Source organism: Podarcis melisellensis (assembly GCF_964234715.1).
Source record: "Podarcis melisellensis genome assembly, chromosome: 8".
Classification (NCBI taxonomy): Eukaryota; Metazoa; Chordata; class Lepidosauria; order Squamata; family Lacertidae; genus Podarcis; species Podarcis melisellensis.
The window spans coordinates 21,717,579-21,745,388 of NC_138540.1; the positions used below are offsets into that span (position 1 = coordinate 21,717,579).

At 48.9% G+C, this 27,810-nt stretch overlaps 2 protein-coding genes across 3 annotated transcripts in view; one reads left to right on the plus strand and one right to left on the minus strand.

Annotated features, from left to right (window-relative positions):
- The window catches only part of SLC35E2B (solute carrier family 35 member E2B), a 25,596-nt gene extending 19,461 nt beyond the window's left edge, over window positions 1–6,135 (minus strand). Inside the window, exon 1 of one of the 2 annotated variants that reach the window (XM_081923743.1) lies at window positions 5,998–6,135. The gene's annotated coding sequence lies outside the window, so the exon portion shown is untranslated. Of the gene's footprint in view, window positions 1–3,862; window positions 3,987–5,997 lie in introns of those variants that run through there. The other variant, XM_081923742.1, reaches the window with a different exon arrangement.
- LOC309376891 (uncharacterized protein) lies at window positions 5,974–27,721 on the plus strand. The gene is made up of 9 exons (XM_081923816.1): window positions 5,974–6,103; window positions 7,190–7,310; window positions 8,706–8,859; window positions 15,396–15,541; window positions 16,533–16,709; window positions 17,321–17,437; window positions 18,730–18,816; window positions 23,071–23,218; window positions 25,096–27,721. The coding sequence occupies exons 1-9, from the start codon at window positions 6,084–6,086 to the stop codon at window positions 25,125–25,127; spliced, it is 1,002 nt and encodes a 333-aa protein (XP_081779942.1). The 5' UTR covers window positions 5,974–6,083; the 3' UTR covers window positions 25,128–27,721.
- Window positions 27,722–27,810: the final 89 nt, after the last annotated feature.

The window sequence follows — 27,810 nt, forward strand, 5'->3', positions numbered from 1 at the left end:
TATATTTAACAATAAGCTATCCCGAGAGCTAGATGAAAAGTGTTCTTAATAACTTTTTGTGCTGACAGCTCTTGCTGGTTTGCGTGATTTCTTGGGGGGGGGGGTGCTTTCTACTTCACCTAATTTTGCAGGATATGTTTTATCGTCTACCATTTCAATGTGCAAGGAGCCTCCTCAAGTTTAACAAAGAATAGGGTTGGGTCCAGAGTAACCTAATCCAACAGGGTGCTTACTAAGTAATGAGGAAGATTAGATAAAGTCATGATGGTAAAGGCACGTCTATCAGCATTCAGTTAGTCACGATTTCTAAACAGACCTGCCATATGCAAAGGCTATTTTGCCTTTTTTTCTTTCCTAATGGGACAGTTTCAACTTACACAATTCTCAGAGTCAGGGCATAGCCCCAGGCACACAATTTTTGAGAGGGCATGAACCAGGCACCCCCATGCAGGTGACCCCAGCATAGCCCGGCATGCTGCTCCTTTCTACCCGCCAAGGGCTACGTTGGCCAGTCGCGCCCCCCCCCCCCCGTGTAGACAGGCAGGAGGCACAGAGTGGCCCTGCTTTGCTCTGTCCAGTCCTCACCGTGGTGTCGCTGGCGAGGACTGGGCCAGTTCCCCTCCCCCCCCCGCCCCTACACACACACGGCCTGGACACTGCCAACCAAGATGCCATCAATGGTGTCTCCCAAAAATTTTACATATCACTTGGGAAGACAGGTGGATTAATACCAGTGCACTGGAAGAAGCAAAGATCACCAGTGTCAAAGCAATGATTCTTCAATATCAACTTCATTGGATTGGTCATGTTGTTCAGATGCCTGATTATTGTCTTCCAAAGCAACTATTCCATTCCAAACTTAAAAATGGAAAGCGTAACGCTGGTGGTCAACAAAAGAGGTTCAAGAACTCTCTCAAGGCAAAGCTAAAAAAATGTATTATAAACACTGACAACTAGGAAACACTGGCCTGCAAGTGCTCCAATTGGAGAATAGCCTTTACCAAAGGTGCCATGGGCTTTGAAAACGCTCAAACTCAGGATGAAAGGGGGAAATGTGCTAAGAGGAAGGCACGTTTGGCAAATCCTCACCATGATTAACTCCCGCCCAGAAACCTATGTACCCACTGTGGAAGGATGTGTGGATCCAGAATTGGCCTCCAGAGTCACTTACAGACTCACTGTTAAGGCCGTGTTCATGGAAGACAGTCTTACTTAGCTACGAGTGATCGCCAAAGAAGAAGAAGAGGAACATGTAAAATGCAGAAAGTGTCAGATTTAAACTTGAAAGATCAGGGTTCACACTCAGTGACAAAGCTCTCTGATGATCTTCGACTATACACCCTATCATGGCCTAACCTACCTGACAGTAATAAATATCATTCTGTACCTAATCACACACAGAGGCAATACTGATCCTGGAAAAAGCTTCCGGGTCTAATCCAGGTCAAATGAAGCTCTTGAAATGAAAGAAAAGCAACTGGCTTAGACTTCTTCCAGCAAACACTACCAAGAGTCTCATGACATGTTAAAGACTAACTAATTCTATTATGGCACGTGTCTTCTTTGGACTAGAGTCTTATTGAATCAGATGCATTGGGATTCAAGCCATAGCTGTAATTTAAATACACCTAAGTAACAGAGAGGCGCTGTGGGTTAAACCACAGAGCCTAGGACCTGCTGATCGAAAGGTCGGCGGTTCGAATCCCCGCGGCGGGGTGAGCTCCCGTTGTTCGGTCCCAGCTCCTGCCTACCTAGCAGTTCGAAAGCACCCCTAAGTGCAAGTAGATAAATAGGGACCGCTTTCTAGCGGGAAGGTAAACGGCGTTTCCGTGTGCGGCGCTGGTGCTGGCTCGCCAGATGCAGCTTAGTCATGCTGGCCACGTGACCCGGAAGTGTCCGGACAGCGCTGGCTCCTGGCCTCTTGAGCGAGATGAGCGCGCAACCCTAGAATCGGTCACGACTGGCCCTGATGGGCAGGGGTACCTTTACCTTTACCTAAGTAACAAAGAATGATTATTGTAAAGCAGCGATAGGGAACCTTTCTTAGCCTGAGGGCCACCTTCTCTACTGGGCAATCTTCCAAGGGCCACATGCCAGTGCTGGGCAGGGCCAGAGACAAAATAGGTGGAGCAGCAAATAAAATTATACCTTTCGTAGAAGACTAGTTTGTGCACGCACACACACCTCCCCCTCCAGCCTCCATTCAGAAAAGCAAGAGGCACGGTCAGAGTTCCAGCCAGGCAGAAACACTTGGGTCACTGAGGGTTGTGGCCTGGGGAGAGTTTTGAGGCCTAGACAGAGATGCCCGGAGGGTCCCATTTGAGCTCAAGGCCTGAGTCCCCCCCAATCAATGGAGTCAAATGAAAACAGTGGAGCCAAATGAGAATGGGACAAAAGAGGCCGAGTACCTGATAATTCTTTGCCAAGCTTAACTGATCGGTCGGCAGTTGCAGCTTCTGGTCTTCCTGGATTTCTTTTTATCAATGTGATATGTCTACTGTTAACAATGCCTGCCTCCCCAGGACAAACGGGTCTGTCTCTATGCAAAAGAATAAGCAGCCACAGCTCTGACACCAGAAGCCTATTTGACACCAGATGAACTGCAAAAGGAGACTCCAAGATGAAATGACAATGGATCAAGAGGTTTGATTCTATTAGTTGAGGCCTGAATGGAGACACTGGTTTCCTGTCCCACTCGAAAGGCAAAGCTAGGGTGGCAGTCACAAATTATTGCTGTCCTGGAATGGTCACTGTGCTTTCTCCTCATCCATTTCAGTTCAGCTGAATGGTCAGGGGCTTATTGTTTGTGCTTCTTTCCTGCTGAAAACTGCCATTCACATTTTTCTACACACCCACCTGTGCATCTATATTAGTGCATTTATATCCCACCTTTGCCCCCAATGAACTCAAGGTGGAGTCCATGGTTTTCCCCTCCTCACTTAATGCCCACAATAACCCTGTGAGGCAGGTCAGGCTAGGAGGCAGCAGCTGGCCCAAGCTCACCCAGTGATCCTCATGGCTAAGTGGGGGAGATTTGAACCCTGGTTACCTAGATCCTAGTCTGACACACTAACCACTACACCACAACATCAGTGTGCTATTACATACACACAAACACACTGTGGATACAGGTACAGAGACACCTCTACATGATCTGGTGAAGTGCCAAAGAGCTCATGGCACAATTAATCCTTTAGGCTGCATACCCACCTAACTTTTTAAAGCACACTCTGCAAGATTCCTGGGGAGTGTAGTTTACCCCTCACAGAGCTCTTAACAACTTACGGTATAGTTCTTTGGGAGAGGAGAAATTGTGTGTTAATCCTATTCTGTGCGCATGCAGCCTTACTTTAAGGTGCTAATTTCTGATTCAGTTCCAGGGTTAATTCAAAGACCACCACTACAATACCACTGCCAGCCTTTATTTCAACTGTATCTACCCCCCCCCCCCTTGGAAGGGGGTGCGTGAGCGGGTTGGTGATTCCTGGTTCAGCCGATGAGAAATATACCCACCCGTACCCACTTCGATAGTTTGACCACTACATTCAGAGCTCCTGAGCCCTGGCAATATTTCAAAAACCATCCAGGCATCTCCCCGCCCCCAAATTAACAATTGCAAGACGCCGCGGCAGAACTAACCATTCAAAGAGACACACAAACACGCACCGCGTTGCTGTGCTGAACCCACAAAACAATATATTGCAATCCCTGCAGCGCAGCCCTTGGGGAGGGGGGGTTTGGATGTGGGGGCGCTAAGATTTGCAAATGTCTCCAGCAACTTCCCAAATTTTTGGGGGGTGGGGAGGGAATTACCCCCGCCATTGCAATGAAATCGCACAATGCTAGCCCCCGACACACCCACCTGCCTGCGGTTCCGGACAATTCTTGCCTTCCCCTTCCGCAGCCATGATCACGGCCGCCTCCGCGGATGGAGAAGCCCCGCCTGGTCTGTAAAGGGCTCCTCCTCTGATCGGGCGGAGCAAGGTGTTGTGGGGAGTGAGAAAAAGATCTCAAGGTCCCCGGTTCGAGCCCCACATCGGGCAAAAGATTTCTGGATTGCAGTGGGTTGGACTGAATGACCCTCGCGATCCCTTAACAACTCTGCGATTCTATGAATGCGATGAATACTTTCTCAAGGTGACGGAGAGCGACTGGCACTTAGGACCAGGCTCCTTTGCCCGGCCCCAAACCTGACATCGCAAGGTGACTGTGCCTCAAGGCACGTGCAGAGCGCGACGAATTTCCCGGCATCTCTTTTCCGGGTTGCTGTCGTGAGAGATTTTGCAGCCAAAGATAACTAGCAAGCGTTAGTTAATACAAGAAGGGGCTAGCGATATAACAGAGTTGTAAGTTTCTAGAGACGACTCAGGTCAAACACCCTCACCTTCGGGGAGGGAGGAAATAATGTTTTTTTTTCTCCTTCTTTCTTTCTTTCGCCGCCATGAAGCTGAAATATTTCCAATAAGCAAGCAAACAAAATATGAGAAAATCCAAGTTTCTAGTCCACTTGAGGAAGTCTCCCACTTTCTTTACTCCAACCCAGGAATCAGGAATGAGGGGGAAGATGTGTGAATGTTGTGGCATACACAATATATTTAAAGGACCCCCATCCATAGCCGTCAACTTCCCTTTTTTTGTGGGAAATCCCCTTATTTCAGCACCGTTTCCCGCTGCTATCCTGGATTGTTAGGTATCCGGTAGACTGCCCCAGGACAGGTGAGGCTGCTGATCCCTTATTTTCAAGTCTGAAAGTTGACAGCCATGCCCCCATCCCACAAGAATGCTAGGAATTGTAGTTCATCCCTCACAGAGCAGCCTAAACAAATAACAGTTTCCAGGAGGAAGATGTAATTTAAATGCATGAGTGTCTGCACAGACAACCCCCCAGCCCCTACCGCTCAGTTCCTATGGGCACTTCAAGCCTAAAGTTGTTTTTTCTGCAAACCAGCGCTGAGGAAACTGGCTGGCCTCTCAGAATGGTTCAGCTCTAGACAACATGGTCAATGTGGAACAATAACATTTGGAAGGCTACAGGCAAAGGAAGTAAGGGTTGAACGGGGCTGATGTCCATTTATTCCAATGGGTCTGGAATAAAACAAAATGAGCCTTCTATTATTCTACTCTGAGTAGGGTTAACACTGGCTGTAACCCAGCGTGCATCACTGTAAACTTTCTATCTCTGTAAATCCACTTTTTGTTAAAGCTATGGTTTTCCCAGTAGTGATGTATGGAAGTGAGAGCTGGACCATAAAGAAGGCTGATCACCGAAGAACTGATGCTTTTGAATTATGGTGCTGGAGGAGACTCTTGAGAGTTCCATGGACTGCAAGAAGATCAAACCTCTCCATTCTGAAGGAAATCAGCCCTGAGTGCTCACTGGAAGGACAGATCGTGAAGCTGAGGCTCCAATACTTTGGCCACCTCATGAGAAGAGAAGACTACCTGGAAAATACCCTGATGTTGGGAAAGATGGAGGGCACAAGGAGAAGGGGACGACAGAGGACGAGATGGTTGGACAGTGTTCTCGAAGCTACCAGCATGAGTTTGACCAAACTGCGGGAGGCAGTGGAAGACAGGAGTGCCTGGCGTGCTCTGGTCCAGGGGGTCACGAAGAGTCGGACACGACTAAACAACAACAAATCCACTTTCCAGTCAAAAGTGGAAGGTTTGCATCACACCAGGCACCTCTTCATCCATACGAAGCGATGACCAAAACGGCAACTTTTTTTTAAAAATCCCACTACAATAAAACTTTTTAAACGTGAAAAGGGGCTTTTTATATTTTTTAAAAAACCAAGTCTCTGCTTTTTTTTTTTCAGAAGTCCAAGTTGTACTTTCGTTATGCGTCACTCTCTACTGGCTCTACTCCTTTGAACTCCCAACGCGGTCTCTACATAAGAAGTGACAGCGAAGAGCGACGGAAGTGGAGCATACACTTCCTGTTTTTACCGGAAGTTTCGCCGGTCTAGGACCTCGGCCCGTGTCTCTATGGCTTACCCGCTCCCGAAAAGGCGCCTGAGGCCTGGAAGCGGAGCTGGCGCCCGCTCGCTTCCCCGTCGGGCCATGTAACTGACTCTGTCGCCATGGAGCCTCCCGACACGAGGTACTTGCCGCCGCCTGCGCCTCGCGGGGACCCGTAGCGAGCGCGAGGGGGGCGGGGGAGGTTGGGCGGCGGTTGGGTGCGAGGGTGGAGTTACCAGTCTGGACCTGAGAGTTCTCCTTCTGGCCCGCATTAAAGTGGTTGAAGTGTTGCAGGCACTGTGACGTCGCCGCCGCGTCACGTCACGACCTCACCGCGACCGTTGACGTCACATTTCACCACCACCACCACCAAACTTTGAATTCTGAGATGCTTTTTCTAAAAAAAAAGAAAAGAAAAAAGCCCTTCAAATATTCTGAATTCGTTTTGAAAACGTATTTATTTTTTATTAAATTTATACAGATGCATTTAGTTACTTTAGTTGTTTTTTTTAAGTGACCAATTGTATAAACAAATAAATGCAGTAAAAGTAATAATTATATTTATTATTAGAAGGCGCTCATGGAGGCATGCATGCTTCCCTCCATTTTATCTTCACAACAACCCAGTGAGATAGTTTAGGCAAGAGAGATTGTCACCGGTCCAAAGTCATATATTGTGGCTTCTCTTTCAACCCTGCTATCCCAGGTCCTAATCCAATACTCTAACCATTACACCACACTACAACATGGGGAAGGTTCCACCCTGGTTGCTTCTACTTCAGCAGCAAAAGAAGCTTAGCTTTTAGTTGAAATTTAGAAGTGCGGACAGGATGGGGGAAGAGATCGTGACATCCTTGAGCATGTCATTGTGGTCCAGATTTCCATGCAGCAGAAAAGCATGCATGTTTTTGCAGTCCTGACTCACGAAAGGGGCTGCCTCTGTTCTCGCACAACAGCCTGTGGCGTCCGCAAGGATGCTTGTTATGCTAGCTAACAACAGCAAGGGCATCTTGGTGGGCATTCCCCCCCCATGCCTACAAGGTCTCCAATTCAAAAAGTTGGATCAGGAAATTCAAACTGAAATCAGCTCAGTAAAAGACTGGCTGGGCAGGAGCCATGGTTTTTCAGAGGCTACCCAGTGAACCCAAAAACCTTCTCACATCTATACGCAACACTTCCACTTAGCTTCACCTCCAGACATCCTTTCGTTGTTGTTCTCTCCCTCCAGGGTCCTCCTTTTCCCTTCGGAGGAGATGCAAGATCCTCCCCTGCCAAATGATGTTTTAACCTCTGTGGTGCCAAATCTAACCCCAAGACATCAAGACCTCATCCCTACCCCATGTGGCCCTGTAAGTATCTGAACCAATTGATTTCCTGTTAGTTTCAGTTGCATTTATCATGCTTAGAGCTACACTTGGTCTTCTGCATTTGTTACAGTAATGACATATCCCTCTCTGGTTTTATCTGCTGCTTCTACCCCACCTCCTTTCTCTGTTTTCCATGTGACTGTTTTTTAAAAAGTCACTTGAGGGTGGGGACCTGTCAAACCTCTTCTCTAAAAAAAGGTTCATTTAGATAATAAATTCATAGGTGGGAAACCTGACATACATAAATGTACATCATTCAGGAAACTTTGATTATTCTGAAAGCCTGAAAACAGAGCCTTATTGGTGAAAAGCACTATGAAGTTTGCTTGATGGGTTTGCTGCCCTGAGCTCCTTCAGGAGGAAGGGCATGATATAGATCAGGGGTCGGCAAGGCTTACATTGTCTGGGCCAGTTCACTGTTACTGAGCCCCCTCCGTGGGCCGGATCGTGGGTGCGTGTGAGCACGCACACCCATGATTTCCGGTGCCTGCGTCTGTGCAGACGTGATTTCCGGAGCTGCAGTTTAGTGCAGCATGCAGGAACTCGCTGAACTGGCGGCTTGTGGGTCAGTAAAACGACCGCCATGGGCTGCTTGTGGCCCATAGGCCTTAGGTTGCTGACCCCTGATATAGATAGATTTAATGAATGAATGAATAAAAACGGGGGGGGGGGGGGACGGACCACTTTGTCTTTAACTACCATCTCTCAGTCTCACCCATTCCCCAACTCCCAACTTTTATTTATTTAACAAAAATTATATACCACTTACAGTCATACCTCGGGTTACAGACGCTTCAGGTCGCGCATTTTCGGGTTGCACACTGCACCAAACCTGGAAGTACCAGAACGGGTTACTTCCGGGTTTTGGCGCTCGCGCATGTGCAAAAACACTAAATCGCGCTTTGTGCATGTGCAGAAGACCAAATCGCGACCTGCATGTGTGCGCTGGTCGCTGCAGGTTGTGAACGTGCCTCCCACACAGCGCTGCAGGTTGTGAACGTGCCTCCCACACAGCTCACATTTGCAACCCGAGCATCCACAATAGATTCATTTAAAAATATTGATAAAAGCAACCCTTAAAAACCAGTTGACATAACGTTTAACAAGCTATAAAGAAAACAAGCAGTTTGAAAATAGATATACGTGTTAAAATTACCTGCCTGGGTAGCCTTGCCTAAACAAATAAGTTTTACTCAGGCACAGGAAACAATACAGGGAAGGTCCCTGCCTGCTACATGAACAGGGAGTTAGTTCCAAAGAACACACCCTGCCAAAACAACACTGGATTATTTTGCAGGGCTGCTATGAAACCATGTGGGTTTTTTTACCTGGTTGCAAAGCTGCTTAGAGAACATTTACATGCTTTTCTGATTGCAGATCAAACCTTGGTCGGAGCTGTCCTCTCCGGTCAAGATCTATTTCTGCGTCACCATCCTCTCCCTGTTGAGCGTCATCGGATTAACCATAGAGAACCTCGTTCAGCAGAAGGACGAAGACTTCACTGTCTCTCTCATTCAGCTGATCGGCGTTGGTAAGGAAGAGCGGACTCTGCAGCAGAATGCCCGTTTTATGTTTTTGATGGGTGGTAAGAAGGGCTATATTTTGCAGAGGCCTCAGGTGAGGGGTAGGGGAGGAAATGTGTCTGTACATGGAAGCACACAAACACATACACAAACATGATTCTTCTTAATGGAGGTTGTGCCGGCCTGACATTTTGCAGCCTCTGCAATCTAACCATACAACAAATGGCAGCATGTTTATAAGTCAAGAGTAGTGGAGGTCTGGTCCATTGGGGTGAGTGGAGCTGCCTTCAGCCAGCCCCCATTTGCCTGTCTTCTTAGAACCACTCCAGCTGGTGGCATGGGCTGTCAGCTTCCTCCTCCTAAGTCTTGGTATTAACCTTGTAGAACTGGGCAGGGAGGTGGATTCAGGCCAAATTAGAATTAACCGGCTCTGCCTGTCATTGGCTTTGGCGCCATCTACTGTTGGCCTCCCTGCCTTTCACCCTACCAGTCCCAACGAACACAAGACATCATTGGTCAAGAGGGGCATTTGGCGTGTGGAGGGCTAAGCCCACTCAGTTCTGACCCCTAGACAAGTGAGAGGGAGGGAGGGAGGGAGGGAGGCTTTGCCCCACTCTCAACAAATGGAGTCTGGTTGCTTTGTCCTATATAAGGCATGGGAACCAATAACTTATATAGGAATATATACAAAAAATATAATCTATTAAAAAAGAGAGCTGCTGGATCAGAGCAAAGACTCCTCTAGAGGAAAATCCAATAGCTAACCACATACATACCGGAAGCTGGCAAACAAGGCAGAAGGGAAGTAGCTCCCTCCTGCTGTTGCCTGAGCCACCAACTGAGAGTGTTAGACTGTGACCTGGGAGAACAGGGTTCGACTCCCCACTCAGTGCCTCTCAGCCTAACCTACCTCACAGGGTTGTTGTGAGGATAAAATGGGGAGAACCATGTGACCACCTTGAGCTCCTTGGAGGATAAGGTGGCATCTAAATCTAATAAATAAATAACTTCCTGACTCCTTCAACTGTGGAGATAATTTCTTCAAGAAATGGCATTATAGAGCAAAGCAGACTTCAGGTGTGCATGGAGCTGAACGGGACAAGCTACTTTATTCTCTCCCAGAAGCTATTAATCCTGCTTATTAACGGTTAATCCCACAGGAAAGAGCTGTAGAACACCTGCTTTGCATGCAGAAGGTCCCAGGTTCAATCTCTGGTAGCTCCCTGCCAGAAACCCTGGAGAGTTGCTGCCAGTCAGTGTAGACAATACTGAGCTAAATGCACCAAGGGTCTGATTCAGTATAAGACAGCTCTCTATGCTCCTTTTGCATTCCTGCAATTGTTATATATTGGTGCCCTTTGAGTCTCCACCCAAGCATAATCTCCCAGGACTTTGGACTTTTTCTGTTTTCTGACCACCATTGTCCTGGAACTGTGGGCAATACTACATATGGACTGTAGGTGGCGCCTCTAGCCCAACCATTTCCCTGATAGGAATATGGTAAGGATTCCCCCCTCCCGCTTGCTACGTCCAAATCCAGCTGTCAGACTTCAAAACCATGGTAGATAATCATTCCATTTTGAGTTTGGACATGGTTGTGCATGCTTGCACATAGAAAGTCAAAACCACACAAACCATACATATCAGCAGGCTCAGGATAACTTGGTGGTATGTAGGACTACTTAAAAAAAAATTAAAAATGCCCCAAGGCACAGAAACCCCCCCAGAATTGTCCAGTGAGTACTGAACGGCTACAGAATGCTGACCGACAGAGAAGAGAAAAACCGACAACCAAACGGGATGGGGCACAGAATGGAGCGGCTGCAAAAGGAGACGCATAGATATAAAAAGGTTAAAGAGAACCAACTCGGCATCTGAAAAGGTTGTTTCCTGGTTCACACCGTGAAGCTCTTTTTAATGCCCCCCACCCACCCCAGACAGAGGTGAAACCTGCCCATAGAAATCAAAAGGTGACATTCAAGATTGTCATGTAGCTGGGCATTTACCGTATTTTTCGCCCTATAGGACACACTTTTTCCCCTCCAAAAATGAAGGGGAAATCTGTGTGCGTCCTATGGGGGTGAATGCAGGTTTTCGCTGAAGCCTGATGAGCGAGAGGGGTCGGTGCGCATCGACCCCTCTCACTCTCCAGGCTTCAGGAAGCTATCAGCAAGCCTGGGGAGCCCGGTGGGAGTTCCCGCAGGCTTGCAAGGCTTGTGGGCAGCAGCCTGTTCTGGGGGCTGGGGGGGGGGATTTTTTTTTTATTCATTTCCCCCCCCCCAAAATGAGGTGCGCCCTATGGGCCAGTGTGCCCTATAGGGCGAAAAAGGAGAAAAAAACCCTAAACAACCCACTGTGGATTGTGCATGCTCAGTGGGCAGAGGGAAAAAGAAAACTGGGAGGGGGAATGGAACCCTGGGGCAGAAGCACATCACACTGCAACATTTTATCGCAATCCCCCAGTTGGTGGAACCCATGGGAGGTATTACAGTGGTACCTTGGGTTAAGTACTTAATTAGTTTCGAAGGTCCGTTCTTAACCTGAAACTGTTCTTAACCTGAAGCACCACTTTAGCTAATGGGGCCTCCTGCTACCGCCACGCCGCCAGAGCACGATTTCTGTTCTCATCCTGAAGCAAAGTTCTTAACCTGAAGCACTATTTCTGGGTTAGCTGAGTCTGTAACCTGAAGCGTATGTAACCTGAGGTACCACTGTAAGGGGGACTTCATACGCTTTCTAATTTTGTGTTATGCCACCTCCCCACCCCTCATGGCAGCCATTTTATGACTGGCATCCCTCTCTCAAAATCCAAAATGTGCCCCTTAGTCCACAAAGTTTGGCAACCGCTGATCTAGGGCCCTTTCCCGTCTCTGTACCAGAACCTTTGGCCCTCCAGATGTTGCTGAACAACTCCCACCATCTCTGCTTGTTGGCTACGCTAGTTGGGGGCTGAAGGGAGCTGTTGCTCAGCAACATGAGGAGAGCCCAAAGCTGCCCACCCGTGCTTTGTACCACTGCGCCCCATGGGCCCCTTTGAGCCAAGAACCACCTTGTGATGCAAGCAGGGAGCTGCGCAACACTACCGACACTCCCCCGACACTCCCCCTTTCCCCTGCCAACAGGTCTGCCACCTCCCTTTCCCCTCTCCTCCCTCGTGAACATCATGCTACCTGCTTCATGTTCTCTAATCAAACCATGAATCTGCCACGGGGCCCTTGACAAGGTTCATATTTCACAGGTGCTGCCCTCCTGAGATGTTTGGCAGTTGGAATATGAATGCCGACAGGTTCTGAGGTTCTGATTGGTCAAAAACATCAGGTGCTGTTTAGTATCGGCAGAGATTTTAGCAGGGCAGAGAAGAACGAGCCTGGCAGGGCCCATTAATAATAATAATAATTATTATTACAAATTTAAATGGTTATATTTGTATCCTCCAATAGCTCATGGTGGAATTCCCCATTTCCCCATATAAACATGTCCGTTAGATATAATATTGAGCGCCCAGCCTAGGACCCTGCTCCCCCTGTTTTGTTTTTTTTAAAGAGACCGTGGCACAGGGTTAGAAAACTTCTTCCAGCCCAAGGGCCACATTCCCTTATGGAGAGCCTCCCGGGGGCCAGATGCCAGTGGCAGGTGGGGCCATAGCGAAAAGTGGGCAGAGCATTGGGCATAACTTGGGGCAGTGGGCTACACACACATCTCCAGGCATGCAGGGTACCTTATCACAGTTCAGTCACACTTTCCAGCAGGGCAAAAGCACACAGGCAGGGTGCATAGCAGGTTGGTTAGGGGTGTGGCCTGGCAACAGTTCTAAGGGCCAGGCAGAGAGTCCTCGGGGGCCACATTTGGCTGCCAGGCCCTGGGGTTCCTCACACCTCTGTTGCAGCACAAATGCAAAAGGCGTTGGGCTCAGTCCAGTTGCAACGATTGGGCAGTAGGTAATGAAGAGGTCCCTGAGAACTTGGAGAAAAGAAGATGCAAACATTGGCACGACTGGCGGCCGAGGCCATTTGTGCTCCAACAAGAATTCTCCATGTTCTCCGCCGTGAAAGGCTGGCTTCCCGAACCGAGAACAGTGAAGGCACTAAAGTAACATCTGCACAATTTTCCTCCCATTTTGTACAGTTTCCATGGCACGCTACCATGCACAGTGTATTTTTGACTGACAAAAATAAGGATAAAAATTAATTTCTGGTTTAGCTGATCCAGAGGACCGGGAAAGCAATGTGGTTCAGCAGCAGTTTTGGAGCACACCTCTGCAATCATGAGAATCAGAAATGTGGTCCTAAAGAGAGAGAAAGCCTATTAAAAACCCAAGACATTGAAATTCTCAGTAAACTTAAGTTCAGTGATGACCTTTTTGAGCTTTATCTAAGACCCCGTGTACTTGCTATGCATCTAGAAGCCTGACTGGGACAGTAGATAGCATAGATCACCTCAAAAAATAAAATACTAACAATATGGGCGGAGTATAGCTGCACCCTAAGAGCAGGCAATTGCCGTCATGAGTACTGTAAAATCATAAATAACCATAATGTTGGCTCTTGATGCTACCCAGGCTAAATGTTAATTACATTTCAAGAGATTTGTTATAAGCAATAATTAGATTAGGACTGATTTAATTTTGGCTGTCGCCATAGAAGGTAAACATTTCTTGTTCTTATCAACCGACAAGGTTTCATTCCCCACCCCCGTCCTTGAACAATTATCTCCCAAAATGGAGAGATAAGAGCTTGATATATAGAGAGGGTATCTCCAATTATTAAGAACAAGAAATCTTGGTTAGTGCTCTTCTCGTTTTCCCGAATGGGCCTCAAAAATCTCTTGCAGGTTTTCTGCACATACTGTAAACAGAATAAGACCAAGATGATGATTTTTTGCAAACACAGTCCTAGGTATAAATGGTGTTTAAATCACCAAGCTATAGGACAAAGCCTATTATTTAAATACCTGGATTTACTCTTTAGTGAAACCCTCTCTTGGAAGTGTCATCTGGAGGCATTGAAAGTCAAAGCACAAGAAACCACTAGGGCATTGATGAAGTTCTGTTACAATAAGGGAGGGCTGCTGATTGAACCTGCCCTAATGATATTTGGTTACTCAAATGCTCTATAGTGTTAAAGTCTAGGGCTCTGATTCAAACTTCATTAAAGTTATGGAAACTGCAAAATATTCACCCCCTCCGAAAGCTATGCTCTCTACCATCAGAAATATCAGCAACTCTTCTTCGCACAGAATCTGGGTGGCCAACAATTAAAGCGAGAGAGGACTGCACTCAGTTCATGTACTGTATATTAAAAGAATTGCTACTAAGCCAATCAAGCATTTCCCTGCGCTGTGCTATATGGAATTGGGTAATAACCAACTTGGTCCATCTATCTCAGTATTGCCCACACTGGCTGGCAGTGGCTCTTCAGGGTCCCAGGCAGGGAGTCTACCCATCCCTACAGAACCTGGGACCTGAACCTAAGGTCCCCCACTGAGCTGGTCCTTTCCCAGTTTGCCAAGTCAGATATGTTTGCCTCCTACTCTGCCACCCTCAAAATCCCTTGCCTCATAGCAAGCTCGACTGCTCCCCAGTGGCGTAGCGTGGGTTGTCAGTACCCGGGGCAAGGCAAGTAATTTGCGCCCCTAACGCGTGGATTTTAGTAGGGGCAGAGAGCTGCGAGTGCGAGCGCGCCCCCCCAGATGTTGCGCCCGGTGCAGCTGGCCCCCCTGCACCCCCCACGCTACGCCACTGCTGCTCCCTACTCATTGTAGAAAAGAAAAAAAGAGACAGATTAGTCAGCCAATCCCCCCCAGTCCACCTTTAGCATTTGGAGAGCCCAGGGCTCGCCTTGCTCAGAAAAATCCCTGCAGAAAAACATCTCGCTTTCCTCCCTCTGTGTCTGCAACTGCCGGGCAGATGCGTCTCGACAGAATCCCAATTGATAGGATCCCATTTGTCATCAGCTTTGGACACAGAAATGTCTCGATCCAGAACCATAACTGTTGTCTCCTGTTCGTTCTTGCCCACTCCCCACCTAGAAAAACCACACCTTTAATTTTTCTAGGGTTCTCCTGAGATATTTGGGGCTGCAGCAGCCAATGGCTCCTAAGGAAACTTCTACCCTGGAAAGAGGGAGACGGAGAGGGTCTGCTGCCAGTATAACTTAGTTGAATACAACCCAGTGCCTCTTTCAAGATAGTGCTAGCTTTTAAAAACACATTAAAAAGTTGTAAATCACTCATGAGGACTGCAGGCTTTTGAAATGACCTCCCTGTTGCTCAGCCTCCACTCCCTGCCTTCAGAGCCAGGGAACAGCTCCCTGCTTCACAAGATGGTTGTTGGGAGGACAGGTGAGCCAATTAATGGATGTTTCCTCTACGCTGGAGATAAAAAGCCTCATCAATCTAACCTAACTCTAAATATATATATTTTTTAAAAATGAAGAAATGCCTTCTAGGTTGACGTCAACCTTCAGCTTCCCATTTCATCTTGGAAGGCACCTTTTTCTCCCCTGCGCAGACGGCTGATGGCGGGATTTGTCTCTTTCCCCGACAGTCTTCTGCATCTACTACGTGAGCCGGGGCATCTTGCAAGAGAACCGCCAGGAGCTCATCGTCTTCGTCCTCTCCGTCGCGCTGGTCATGCTGCGCTCAGTCGTCAACTTCAGCGTCCTGCCTGCCGAGCAGAAGCCCAAACTGCTTGTGAGTGCTCAGCGGTTGGGTCTTTGCCTTGAACCAAGGGCCTGGCGGGAGCTTCCTAGATCATGCAAGATCACTCCGGAGCCTGTTGTCAGCGTAGTTCAGCCCAGGGTTGTGTGTGCTGTGATGTTCCTGCATCACCTTCTAACAAATCTCTCTCTTTGCTGAGCCCTGGTTTTAAGAAGATGGCTGCCCCCCTTTTAGAAAGATGCATAACTGATTTGGAACCGTGAAGGGAGAAGGCAGAAATGTAAGCCACCCGAAACCGGTACACTTTAGGCCCTTGCAGGTCACCTTGGACGGAGGGATAAACTTGCTCCCAAAGGGCTTGGGCATGGAGCATGCTAGGAGAGGCAGCAGAGTACTTTATGATTCGGGAGAGGGGCAGGTCTGGACTTACCCTCTGTTCAGAGCAGGCTCCAATCTTTCGTCCGCGTGGAATTTGAATTCCTGCTTCTGTGCTGCTCAGGTTGCATTGCTTAGGCCCCATCTGCATGGTACCTTTAAAGCAGCATCACAGCACTTTGAACAGCTGTGGCTTCCATCAAAAGACTCCTGGGAGCTGTTTGGAGAGACCCTGGTCCCCTCGCAGAACTACAGTTCCTGGGTGGGGGTGTTGTTTAACAGCCAGTCCCTCTTCCCAGAGAACTCTGGGAATTGTAGGTCTTTGAGGGGGAACAGGGAGATCTCCTAATAATGCACAGCACCCATAACAAATGACACTTCCCAGAAGTCTTTGGGGGAAGCCACGACTGTTTAAAGAGGCACGGGGCTGCTTTATATGTGCAGTGCAGGTGAGACCTTACATGTGGAGCATCCTAGTGAATTCTGCCAGCTTGCCTCCTTCCTCTGCAACCTCTTGCCAAACCATCAGCAGTATTCACACTTCTCTCCGTTTTCTTCGTCAAACACGTTGAATCTGGTGGAGGTTCTTCTGCTGCCGCAGGGGCGTGTGGTCTATCCTGACAATCTTGCTTCCATTTTCCCTCTTAAGGCCCGCTTTGTCCTGATCCTTTTAGTCGGTGCCTTCGACGTGATCTGCGCCGTGGTCCTCATTCAGACCGAAAGCATGATGGCCTTCCGGGTGGGCGGGGCCTTGGAGAGCCTCCAGGCCCAATACTTCATGCTCAACCTCTGCTTTTCCATGCTGACCTTTGACCTCCAGGCTCAGGTAGGCCGAGGCCTCAGTCCAAACCACAGCCTGACTCCCTTGGCCCGTCTGTTTCCCAACTATGACTCCTGTGTTTCTCTCAACTGCTTTTCTGCAAGGTACATGCAAGGCAACTCGTATAAAAATAAAAAGCCGAGGAAACTGAGAGTTTTGTTAAACGTGTTTTTACAAAAAAACATGTAGCATGGGTGTTGCATCTTGCGTTTAACTCAGTGGACCTCAGGCACCAGTTTTCTTAAAATTGCAGAACAGTTCTGAATGGTCGCTTGGAGGGGCTGAACCCTGAATAGCTGCATTTTTGTTAAGTGTTCCTTCTAGCCTGGATAGCTCTGTTGGCTAGAGCGTGGTGCTGATAAGGCCAAGGTTGCAGGTTCAATCCCCTTATGGGACAACTGCATATTCCTGCACTGCAGAGGATTGGGCGAGATGAAACTCAGGGTCCCTTTCAATTCTATGAAAGACCCCAGTGCAGGTCATGAAATGGCCTGCCTTTCTGGAAAGTGAGCGAGTTAACCAACACAACAGACCGTGAGCTGCAAATGGTTAAGGGGCGCAAGAAGGGGATGTCTGCAGCTGCTGCAACCTCTTAGACTTCTCTTTTTGCCTTCCAGCTTTGCTTGTGCGTTCTGCTGCTCACCTCGATTCGGGAGATCTCAGTTCTGCACAGCATCTTCCTGGCAGTTGGGATTCTCTGGGCTGGGCTGAAAGTTGTCTGTGGCATCATTGCTGTGAGTGCGCCTCCCCTCCCCACCCACTTGATCAAATGGGCATTTCCTGGGGGTAAACCAGAGACATTTCCTCTAAGAAATGCCGGGCCTTGATTTATTTATTTTTTAGAAAGAGCAGCGTTCTGTGCCAAAGCACTAACATAAATTGCAAAGTTCTGCAACTTGGCGTGAGCTATGTGAATTATGCGTCTGGCCCTTCAGATTCTAGCACATTCTTCGTAACCACGAGGGCTAGAAAGAAAAGATAGTGACAGTTCTGTGACGCTGGACTCTGCATCCTGAATTGGGTCCTGTTCTGTTTATGAGGGATCCACAGAGCCCTGGCTACTGTCTTGCCAGATGCCAAAATCTGTTGTTACAGCTATATTGGGCAAGGGGCTGTCTGTCCCGTCCCCTTTTGTGCTAGTTGGGCTCCAAGCAGGCTACGCTTGTGGTGCCTCTTCAGGTAGACACAGATGTGGCTCGACTGCATTTAGGCAAGGCCAAGGCCAGGTGAAATTCCCTGGACCAAGCACTGGCTGAAAGGGAGCTTTTGCTTCAGTGACCTGCAAAAACCTTCTGCATGGTGGCTAGTCTAGTCTTGCAGCTTCTCCCTCCTGCTCCGAGGAGCCACCTTTCCCCTTTTGAAGCAGGGACGGGGAACATTTTTCAGCCCGAGGGCCTCAATCCCTTCTGGGCAGCCTTCCGGGGGGCCTCATGCCAATGGTGGGCAGGACCAGAGGCAAAAGGGGGGGAGGCAACAGAGTTAAACATTACCTTTGTGGAGCAGCTCAGGTCCCAAAAAGCCCGTAGCCCCTTTCTCTGCTCCATATAGGTAAGAAAGAGGCATGATCAGGGACACATTTCAGGCAGGCAACACCACTCGGGGTCAGGTGAGAGTTCTGAGGGCCAGGTTGAGAGAGCTAGGGGCCACATTCGACTCCCAGATTGGAGGTCTCGCCCCCACTGCCTGAAAGTGCCATTGCCTTGTTCAGCTGCTGGTGGTTTCTCCAGCATGGGGGTAAGGGTTAGCTGGCTCTGAAGTGTCTGGGAAAGCCCATCTCTTGGCCTGGGGAGGAGGAGGAAAGCTCCTTGCTCAGATTGCCTCCTAGTTCTGCCACTGTTTTACCAGTAGGAGGAAGCAGGATGGGGGGCTGCCCTAGCTCTGCCCCACAGCTTTTGATGGGAAGCTTATGATAACTCTTGAGACTACTTTGAGAGAAAGCTAGATGTATGTATAGCTAAAGCAGACCCAACCAATGAATGTGCAGCTAACTCAGTTCATTTCTCCCCCTCCCCCACCTGTTTCCTAGATCTTAAAAGAGTTAAAACCTCTAGCCTGGATTTTTCTGAGTCAGAATTTGCCCGAGGTTGCTTATCTCGCCTACCTGATCTACACGGTAAGTCGGTGCCAAGGGTTTTGTTGATTTAATGAGAAGGAAGGGCAGGGGGAATTCTTCCATTCCTCAAGATGCTGATTGCTAGTGCAAGCAAGTTAAGCCCCTGGTTTGGCTGCCTTCGTGTGGGCCCTTTTTCTGTAGGGGCTGCTCTGAAGGAAGGGCTGCATGTTCCCAGAGTGCAGGCAACTGGCCATCTCACCATGTAAAGTTGGGTTGTTTTAATTCTTTATTTTTAAGAATAAAGGTTGCTAGCCCCTATGGTTTCAGGTCTAGGCTGTGTGGACAAATGGGCAAAATCGAGGCAGCCGGTACCGACTATCAACGTGATCCTAACTACCCTGGGACAAACCTGACATTTCAGATCCTGTATCCAGCCAAGTCCTCCTCAGAGGAGACCCATTGAACTGAATCGGCCTAGGTTAGGCATGATCGTTAAGTGCAGACGGCCTACCCTGAGTAAGGTGGGCATTGGACCCAACTCCTGGTTTCTTCGTTAACATTTCCTATGTACCAGGAAACTGTGTTTTGTGCCTTATCTTTATGAGAAAGGGAGAGGAGAGTGTACTAGCCATTGGCTAATTCCCAGGCATTTAAGCCACAGTAGGTCCCACAGGGTGGGGAAAAGTTGTGGGCTGCATCTGACCCTTACAGGGCCCCCACTCTGGGTTGCCTGGTGACTGCTGCTTGGAGCACGATTTACCTGAGGGAAGTAAACCCACAATAATGGCTCTCCCTATGTACCTTCCTTCTCCTCAGCCTCTGGGTGCGGGCAATGTAGTCAACAGCACCAATCACAGCTGGGGGATGGGAAGGGGAGAAGCGGGAGAGGCAGAGCTGATTAGTACACCAATCCTGTTGCTTCTTGGCTGTGCCCAGAGCCAATCAGCTGGCAGGGGGCACAGGGAGGATGCTGAGAGCTCAATGTACCATCAGGGCAAGTTTAGACCTCACAACTCTTTGTACAGAAGTTGCAGTGGAGATGGGAGAAGAGTGAATGTGTGGCTCTTATTCCACAACAACATGCATACTTTAGGACTCAAAAAGGCCACCCACTACAGGTTTAACATGATCATCTGTCTTGGTCCAATAGACCCAACAAGATAAACACCCAAAACTGTGGAGCTAATAAATTATTGTGCCCCCACAAACTGGGGTTTATGTGTGGCTTATTTAATCCAAAAGCCCCTGAGAAAAATGCACTACAGATGCCTATCCAGTGCTAGTCCCACATTTCCAATGACTTTTGCTCACCCTTGGAAGCGGTTAACTCAAGCCGGGCTCAGAACATTCCAGGATTGCGGCCAAACGCTCCCATGTCCCGCCATCACCAGGCATCCGAGGGTTAGCGCCATGGTGCTCAAAAGGCTTCTGAAATCCTTCTGTGTCAGAGTGCCCTGAGATTTTGCTTCCGGTCAAGGCAAAGCAGGGAAAATCCAGACACAGCAACAACCCTCTCTCTTTTTAAAAAATGGATCACAGATATGGTCCTCAGGCAGCCAGCTCTGAACATGTATCAGCAGGAATAAACAAGGGATTAGAGGGGAAGAGCCCCAGAAGTTTCACCCACAGATAATTTCTCCGAAAGGCACAGAAGCCAGGAGGTCCGGGAGATTATGTATTTAAAGTGTTATCCCGCTTTTCAGCCGAAGGGACGGTCCCTGCCTTCGGCATGGTAGCATTAAGGTTTTGTGCTTGAGCTTGCCTTTCTCTCTTCCCTCCCCTCCTTGCTACACCATCTTTACCTCTAGCCAAGGAGAGGTGCAGTTGCAGTGCTAGATTAACCAATAGTCTGTTTCATAAGGCAGACTCTTCTTTGGGTAACCCAGTGCTAGGGCATCTGTCTTGCAAGTGGAAGGTCCCAGGTTCAGTCCTTGGCACCTCCAGGTATGGCTGGGGGAGGTCTCCTGTCTAAAACCAGGGTTTCCAAAACTTGGGTCACCAGCTATTATTGGACTACAAATCCCATCATCCCTGACTACTGGTCCTGCTACTTAGGGATGATGGGAGTTGTAGTCCAAAAACAGCTGAAGACCCAAGTTTGGGAAACCCTGATGTAGACAATACTGAGCTAAGCAGACCAGTTATTTGACTCTGAGTGCGGCAGCTCCCTTTGTTCCTGTGCCAGCCAACAGAAACTTAGCCCAGTCATGAGACTCCCGTGATCCTTTGGGAACAGAGTTGGCATCTCATCGCTCCCCTAGGAAGCCATCATCTTGGCACTTAACACAACGGAAATGAAACCTGCTGTTTCAGAATGAATTGTTCACACACCAGCGGCTCGGATTGGTTGCTGCACTGAAGCTGGAAAGCTTTTAGCTTTCTTCGGAGACAGAGGGGTGGTTGGTTTCTTGATGTCATAGCAGCAGCAGCACGTGAATCTCAAAGACTGCCTTGCTTTTCAAAAACCTGCCGTCTGACAGCTTCTTCTCTCGCCACAGCTGTGTGGAAAGCAGCAGGGCTTTATGGGAAAGGTCAAGCTGGCCTGGCTGGTTGGGAGGAAGGAGTGGGCGCGGGAGACAAGAAGGTCAGCGGAGGTGAAGGGATGGGGATTGCAAGTCCAAGGTGGTAGTGAGAGGGACAACACAAGAGATTTTAGGGCATGGTGCTCTTGTTGGACTGCTGTCCCACGTTCCGTTTTTCACTGCCATTCAAAACAAACAAAAAAGTAGGAACAATTTTTTTTGGGGGGGGGATGTCATTAGTTTTCATAAATATGGTGAGCCTGCTGGTCAAGCCAACGACCCATCTAGTCCAGCATCCTGTTCTCACAGTGGCTAACCAGATGCCCATTCTGGGAAACCTTCAATCAGGATCTGAGCACAAGACCCCTCTCCCTCTTCTGTGGCTTCCGGCAACTGCTCAGAAGCATTACCAGCACAGCCATCATGGCTAGTATCTTGCGATAGCCCTTTCCTCCATGACTTTATCTAATCCTCTTTTAAAGCCATCCAACTTGGTGGATGTCTCCTGGGGGAGTGAGTTCCATAGTTTAACACTGTGTTGCATGAAGATGGACTTTCATTTATCCTGAATCTTTTATTACTCAGCTTCATTGGATGTTATAAGAGAGGGAGAAAAACTTTCCACTTTCCCCACGACATGCATAATGTTATAAACTTCTATTTCGTCGCTTCTTACTTGCATTTTCTCTAAGCTAAAAAGTATGAAATGCTGCAGTCTTTCCTTGTAGGAGAGTTGCCCCATCCTTTTCTGAATCATTCTCTGACTCAGCAATATCTTTTTTTGAATTGAGGCAACCAGAGCTATACTCACTTTCCTCTCCTTTCCCTGTCTGCTCTCAGTTACTGTCAGTAACACGATTTAAATTCTTCCCAGGAATTTCCATGTTTCCCCCTGAGCCTTACTTACTTACTTACTTGTTTATTTGCTTATGACGTTCAAACTCCACCCTTTAGCCTGAAAACCCTCCAAGTGGCTTACAAAGTCCTGAGACTGCACTCAGGCTTGCAATCTTTTTATAAAAAAGACAAAAGACATAGCACATGAGGAAAAAGGAAGGGGAGGGAGGAGGAGATAGCAAGCTCAAGCCTGAGTTCTTAGAAGTTACAGCCAATTTCAGTGGCAGTCCTGGCTGTCTTGCTGCCTGCCCCCTTGAAACATGCTTCCATCCCAGATCAGGTCCAGGAGCAGAGTCGGCGACAATGTCCAGGCTAGGAAGAGGGGACAGCTCTTGCCATTCCTGCTGTATCCATACGTGTTGGCTGTAGCTCTGGAAGGGGCCAGAGCTCAGAGGCGGAACAGCTGCTTATCCCCTGCATTTCTGGACAGGGCTGCGAAGGACCCCTGTCTCAAAACCATGGAGATCTGCCGCTAGTCCCTGAGCCACCTGGACCCAATAGTCTGACTTGGTGGAAGGCAGCTTCCTATGTTAAGGAAAAGCCCTAGCTCAATCATAGAGCATCCTCTTTGCTTGCAGAAAGTCCAGTTCTCAGTGGTATCTCCTGCTAAGTCAGGGGGTGGGGGAAGACTCCTGCCTGAAAGCCACTGCCAGTCACTGTGGACAGTCCTGAGCTAGGTAGTCCTGTCTTCTACATTGTTTTATGCCCACTTGTTGTGGGGCCTCCATTGCCTCTCCTCTTCCTCCCCAAGCATCACTTCTCCTGCAGGTGCATCATTTCACCCCCGGCTGCAACGTTGGGTAGAAGGGACAATTGTCCATCCTGTCCATTGCACTCCTTTCGTTTCTCTGTCTGAAAATGTGATTTCTTTACGTGGAATGTGCTTTCTTCCCAGGTGATTGAAGAGTGGGGACAAGGGAGTTCCTATGCGCTGGAAGCGGCTGTCATCACCTGTTCCTGTATCTCTGTGATGATCAAAAGTGTCCTGTTCTGGGCGTTGTTCCATGTCTACCACAGCTTTGGGCAAGGGCTGAGAGAAAGGAGTGAGTATCGGAGGAGATTAATCCAGGGGGAGGAAAAACAGACGGACACGTACATACAAAAGCCCAGAGAATTCGGGGATTGAAGGCAATGGGAGCAGGATGGACCAATCATGTCCAGCTCATGGGTTTCACTGGAGCATCTGGCTGGGCAGAGTGAAAAAAACTTTATCTCCCCTTGTCCAAATTCATATTAAGCAGCTGGCATGTATTTCTCTGAAGCATTTTACCCTGCTCTGCAGCTAGGGTGGATGGGTGGGAGGAGAAGGCTCACAGAGCAGTTTCCAAAACTCAGTAGTAAGATAAGTCTTGCCCTCAGGCTTACAATCTAAAAGGCACGACAGAAAAGGAAAAGGGATTGGGATTGGAAGGCAAATTCAGGCAGGAGGTCTTACAGAGGTTTTAGTAGTGATTAGCTGGAATGGACATGGGTGGCGCTGTGGTTAAACCAGAGAGCCTAGGGTTTGCCAATCAGAAGGTCGGTGGTTCGAATCCCCGTGACGGGGTGAGCTCCCGTTGCTCGGTCCATGCTCCTGCCAACCTAGCAGTTTGAAAGCACGTCAAAGTGCAAGTAGATAAATAGGTACCGCTCTGGTGGGAAGGTAAACGGCGTTTTCATGTGCTGCTCTGGTTCACCAGAAGTGGCTTAGTCATGCTGGCCACATGACCCGGAAGTCGTACGCCGGCTCCCTCGGCCAATAAAGCGAGATGAGCGCCGCAACCCCAGAGTCGTCCGCAACTAGACCTAATGGTCAGGGGCTCTTTACCCTTTTTAGCTGGAATGGAAGAGAGTTCAAGGAGAAGTGGAGGAGTGAAACTTATTACCATTTATTAAATTTCTATACCACCCTGCATCTGAAGATAACAGGACAGTTTACAAAAACAATACCTTAATAACAGAAACAATAACCCCCTGTACAAAGATTAAAAAGATTGTTTAATTTGCCAACGCCTGGGTGAAGAGGAATGTTTTTGTGTGGCATCTAAGGATATGCAACGAAGGCGCGAGGCTAGCCTCCTTGGGGAAAGCATTCCACAAGTGGGGAGCCACCGCAGAAGAGGCTCGTTCTCGTGTTGCAGCCCTCCAGACCTCTTGTGGAGGAGGCACATGAAGAAAGGCCTCAGATGATGAGTGCAGAGTGTGGGTTAGTTCATATGGAGAGAGGCGGTCCTTGAGGTATTGCAGTCCTGTGCCGTTTTAAGACTTTGTAGGTCAAAACCAGCACTTTGAGTTGGGCCCAGAAACCAAATGGCAGCCAGTGCAGTCGGTTGCTGGTCTCTCCACTGAAGTTGATGCAGCAGCCCTGCTTCCCATCTCTCTCCCTCTGATGCAGCCTCAACAGAGAGGAACCTGATGGAGCCAGCAGAGCTGATGGAGAGATTCTGCAGTGCTCTCTTCCTCACCCTCTGCTATAGCCTGATGGAATGCTAGCTGCTCCTGGACACTTGAGGAAGGAGCCTCATTTAGCCCATCCAAATGGCAGAGACTGCATGCTGATTGATAGAGAGGGCCACCAATCAGCACAAAACTCCCGCTGCATTCGGTGCGCCTTCCCTGCAGCAACAGTGTAGTGTGTATTGCCAAGGTGGCTACAGAAGGAGCTGCCTAGCATACTAAGAAATGGCCAGCTAGCCAGGATGGCTTTGTGATACCTCCACCGTCAGAGGCAGTATGCCTCTGAATCCCAGTTGCCTGGGAATTGCAAGTAGGGAGAGTCGCTGTTGCACTCTTGCTGGTGGGCTTCCCATTGAGCCACTGTGAGAACAGGATGCCGAAGCAGATGAGCCACTAGCCTGATCCAGCAAGCTCTTTAACGTTCTTTTAAAAATGGCGAGATTCTTCCTATCATTTACCGTGACTCCTTTCCCCACCTCTGCAGTGTTTTCTTCCTATGGAAGGATTGACTCGTGAAGCACGATGCCTTCTCCGGGTATGAGGCTGCACTCTTACAAAGTGAAGGTGCACTGCTGGAGATCAGTTCCCTGCTCCGACCCAAGAAAGCGGGGCCCCAAAAGGCAGGTCGTAGCAGGAGCAGCTTGACCACAGTTCACCAGAAGACGTTTGCACAACCCTCCACCTCCTGGGGCTTGCTGCGGGAACTCTGCTCCGTCAAGTTTGAGTCCTTTTGCCAAACAGCTCCTGCATGCAGCAACCCCGTCAAGATTCCTCCGGTGTGTTTGTTTGTTTACGCTAGATACCACTTCACCCATTACCCTGCCTTCAAAACAGCTACCAGGATGACCCCCCCCCCCCCGCCGTGGCTTGCCTCCCAAGGGTGAGTGTTGCCGACGGACCATTCATTTGGTGCTTTCTTCCTCAAGCACAATCCTGCACCTAGATTAGCTTTGGGCATTGCGAACCTGGCGGGGAGGGCGTAGGCGACAGGCCCAGCACTGTGCACCCTCATTTGCCGTATTTCACTGCCGAGAGCCTCATCCTGGCAAACGAGGAGCTGACAACCCTCCAAAGTTTTATCTGTTTTAAGATGACAGCCCCATCCAGTGAAATTTATGCCTCCCACATAAGAACCAAAGATTAGAAATCTAGCGGAAGGAAAACACAGGCAGCTTGATGCTTTCGTGGGCTGCTTAAGTTGCGTGAGGACCACATCCAGCCTTCGGGACTCACCACCTCTAGATGTTCTGGACTGCAGTTCCCATCAGCACCAGGCACCGCTGGCTGGGGCTGATGGGAGTTGTAGTCCAAAACATCTCGTGGGCACAAGCTTAGCAAAGGCCGCTTGAAACTCAGCGCCTCTGCGGTTGCAAAGTCATCTTGCCTGCCATTAACCCAAATCCAAATGGGTGTGTTTGGTTTGAAACTGGAAATGTGGCTCATACTGCATAACCACCGTGACCCCTCTGGCCAGCCACAGCCATTTCCCCATCTAGCCGATCACCTATAGCCCTGGCAGAACAACACTCAAGTACTGATGTTGGTGTGTGCCGAAGTTACCTGGTGGCTTCCGTGTTGCTGAAGACCTTCACGGTGGCAAGACACACTGTTTTCACTTGTCTTGGCACTCTTGCCTCTGGTCCCATCCATTTGGTGGAGGGCCGAGGGCCCAAGAAACAGGAGAGCCTCAAGTTCCAGTTTTGCCCCAGGAAGAGTGGCTGATTCAGCACCCTCAGAATGGTTGATGATTTGGGTCAAAGGGAAGGCACCCTCCCCAAAGGTTACATGGAAAAGGGCTGTCCCCACCCCAGCCAACTCCAGAATCTGACTCCAAGGAGTATGTCTGTGCCTTAAAACAGGAGAGAAATTCACAGGCATGAGGAATCTGTGGCTTCCCAGATGTTGCTGCCCAGTGCCTACCATCCCTGACCAACAGCATCTGGAAGGTGGCACTAAAGCCGCTGTGTGGGAAAGCTCTGGCCCACCAGCTGTGCCGAACTCCCAGCTCCCATCAGCACCAGCTTGCATGTCCAGTAGGAGTTGCAGCTCAGCAAACAACCAGAGGCTTCTTCACACACCTGCACCAAAGCAAGGGGTGAGCAGCTTGTGGCAATTCCCCATATGTTCAACTACAGCTCCCAACATCCCTGACTGTTGGCTGGGGCTATTGAGTGTTGTGAGAACATTGGGGGGCAGGTCCCACAGGTTCCTCCATGTCTTTGCTAATCCTCCCCCACCCTGGAAATGTTTGGCCTACAGCACTTTGGGGAGAGCTCTCCTTCCACACGGGGCTCTCAAGAAGACTGGAGCAGCATGGCCAGCTTGACGCTGGCCCCAGTCTTCCTATTGGCTTAATAGGCCCCCCTAGAGGCCGTTGTGGGCTTGTCTACCCCACTTTCCTCGGAAAGATAGCCGTCACACATTAATCCTCAGCGATGGGAGTCTGCCGCTTTGTTCCACGGAACAAAACCTGCAGTGCTACAAGGGGAAGGCAGAGCATCCCCAAGCCCCACGGAGGCACAGGCTGTGTTTTTGCCCGTTTAGGGAAACCATGCACCCGGAGCTAGGTGTCTTGGTGCCTGTGAGATGCTCTCCCTTGGAGGCCTTTGTTTCAAGGACAGCCTTTGCTAACCTGGTTCCCTCCAGATGTTCTGGCCTACAAACCCCAGCTGTGCTGGCTGGGGCTGATAGTTGTTGTAGCCCAGAATATTTGGAGGGCACCAAGTTGTGTGTGTGTCTGTGGGACACTTTCCTTGAAGCTGCCCACAAGATGCTTGGACAGTGCTTCCACCTCCCACTTGCTACAAGCTTCAGCAATTTGCTTCTGTCGGTATTCGTGTGGCTGACTTCTTGCTAAATCCCAAATAATTTCTCTGCCTCCTAACCTGATTCCTTCCCCTCACACCCTAAATTATTACTTTGGTCCTAATTTTTCAAACTAACCAAGCCTATGTGAGTGTCTTAACTGATGCGCTTTTCAACAGCAGTGAGGGTGGTTTTTTTTTAATTAAGGAAAAAGAATGTTTAATACAGTAATTCAAAGCTTTGTTAATTTATTAAGAGGTTTGTTACTGGCCTTGTATTTTTCAATAAAGTGTCAATGCCACCAATTGGAGGGTTTGTTTGTTTTTCAACGATGCCTATCCAAAAAGGAAGCTATTAAAAAGAACCCCAAAATATTAAATTTGCACATAGTGAG

Coding starts and splice junctions, on each gene's coding strand:
- LOC309376891 (XM_081923816.1), top strand. CDS start 6,084: ATGGAGCCTCCCGACACGAG. Junction 6,104..7,189: donor ATGGAGCCTCCCGACACGAG/GTACTTGCCGCC, acceptor CTCTCCCTCCAG/GGTCCTCCTTTTCCCTTCGG. Junction 23,219..25,095: donor GCAAGGGCTGAGAGAAAGGA/GTGAGTATCGGA, acceptor CCACCTCTGCAG/TGTTTTCTTCCTATGGAAGG.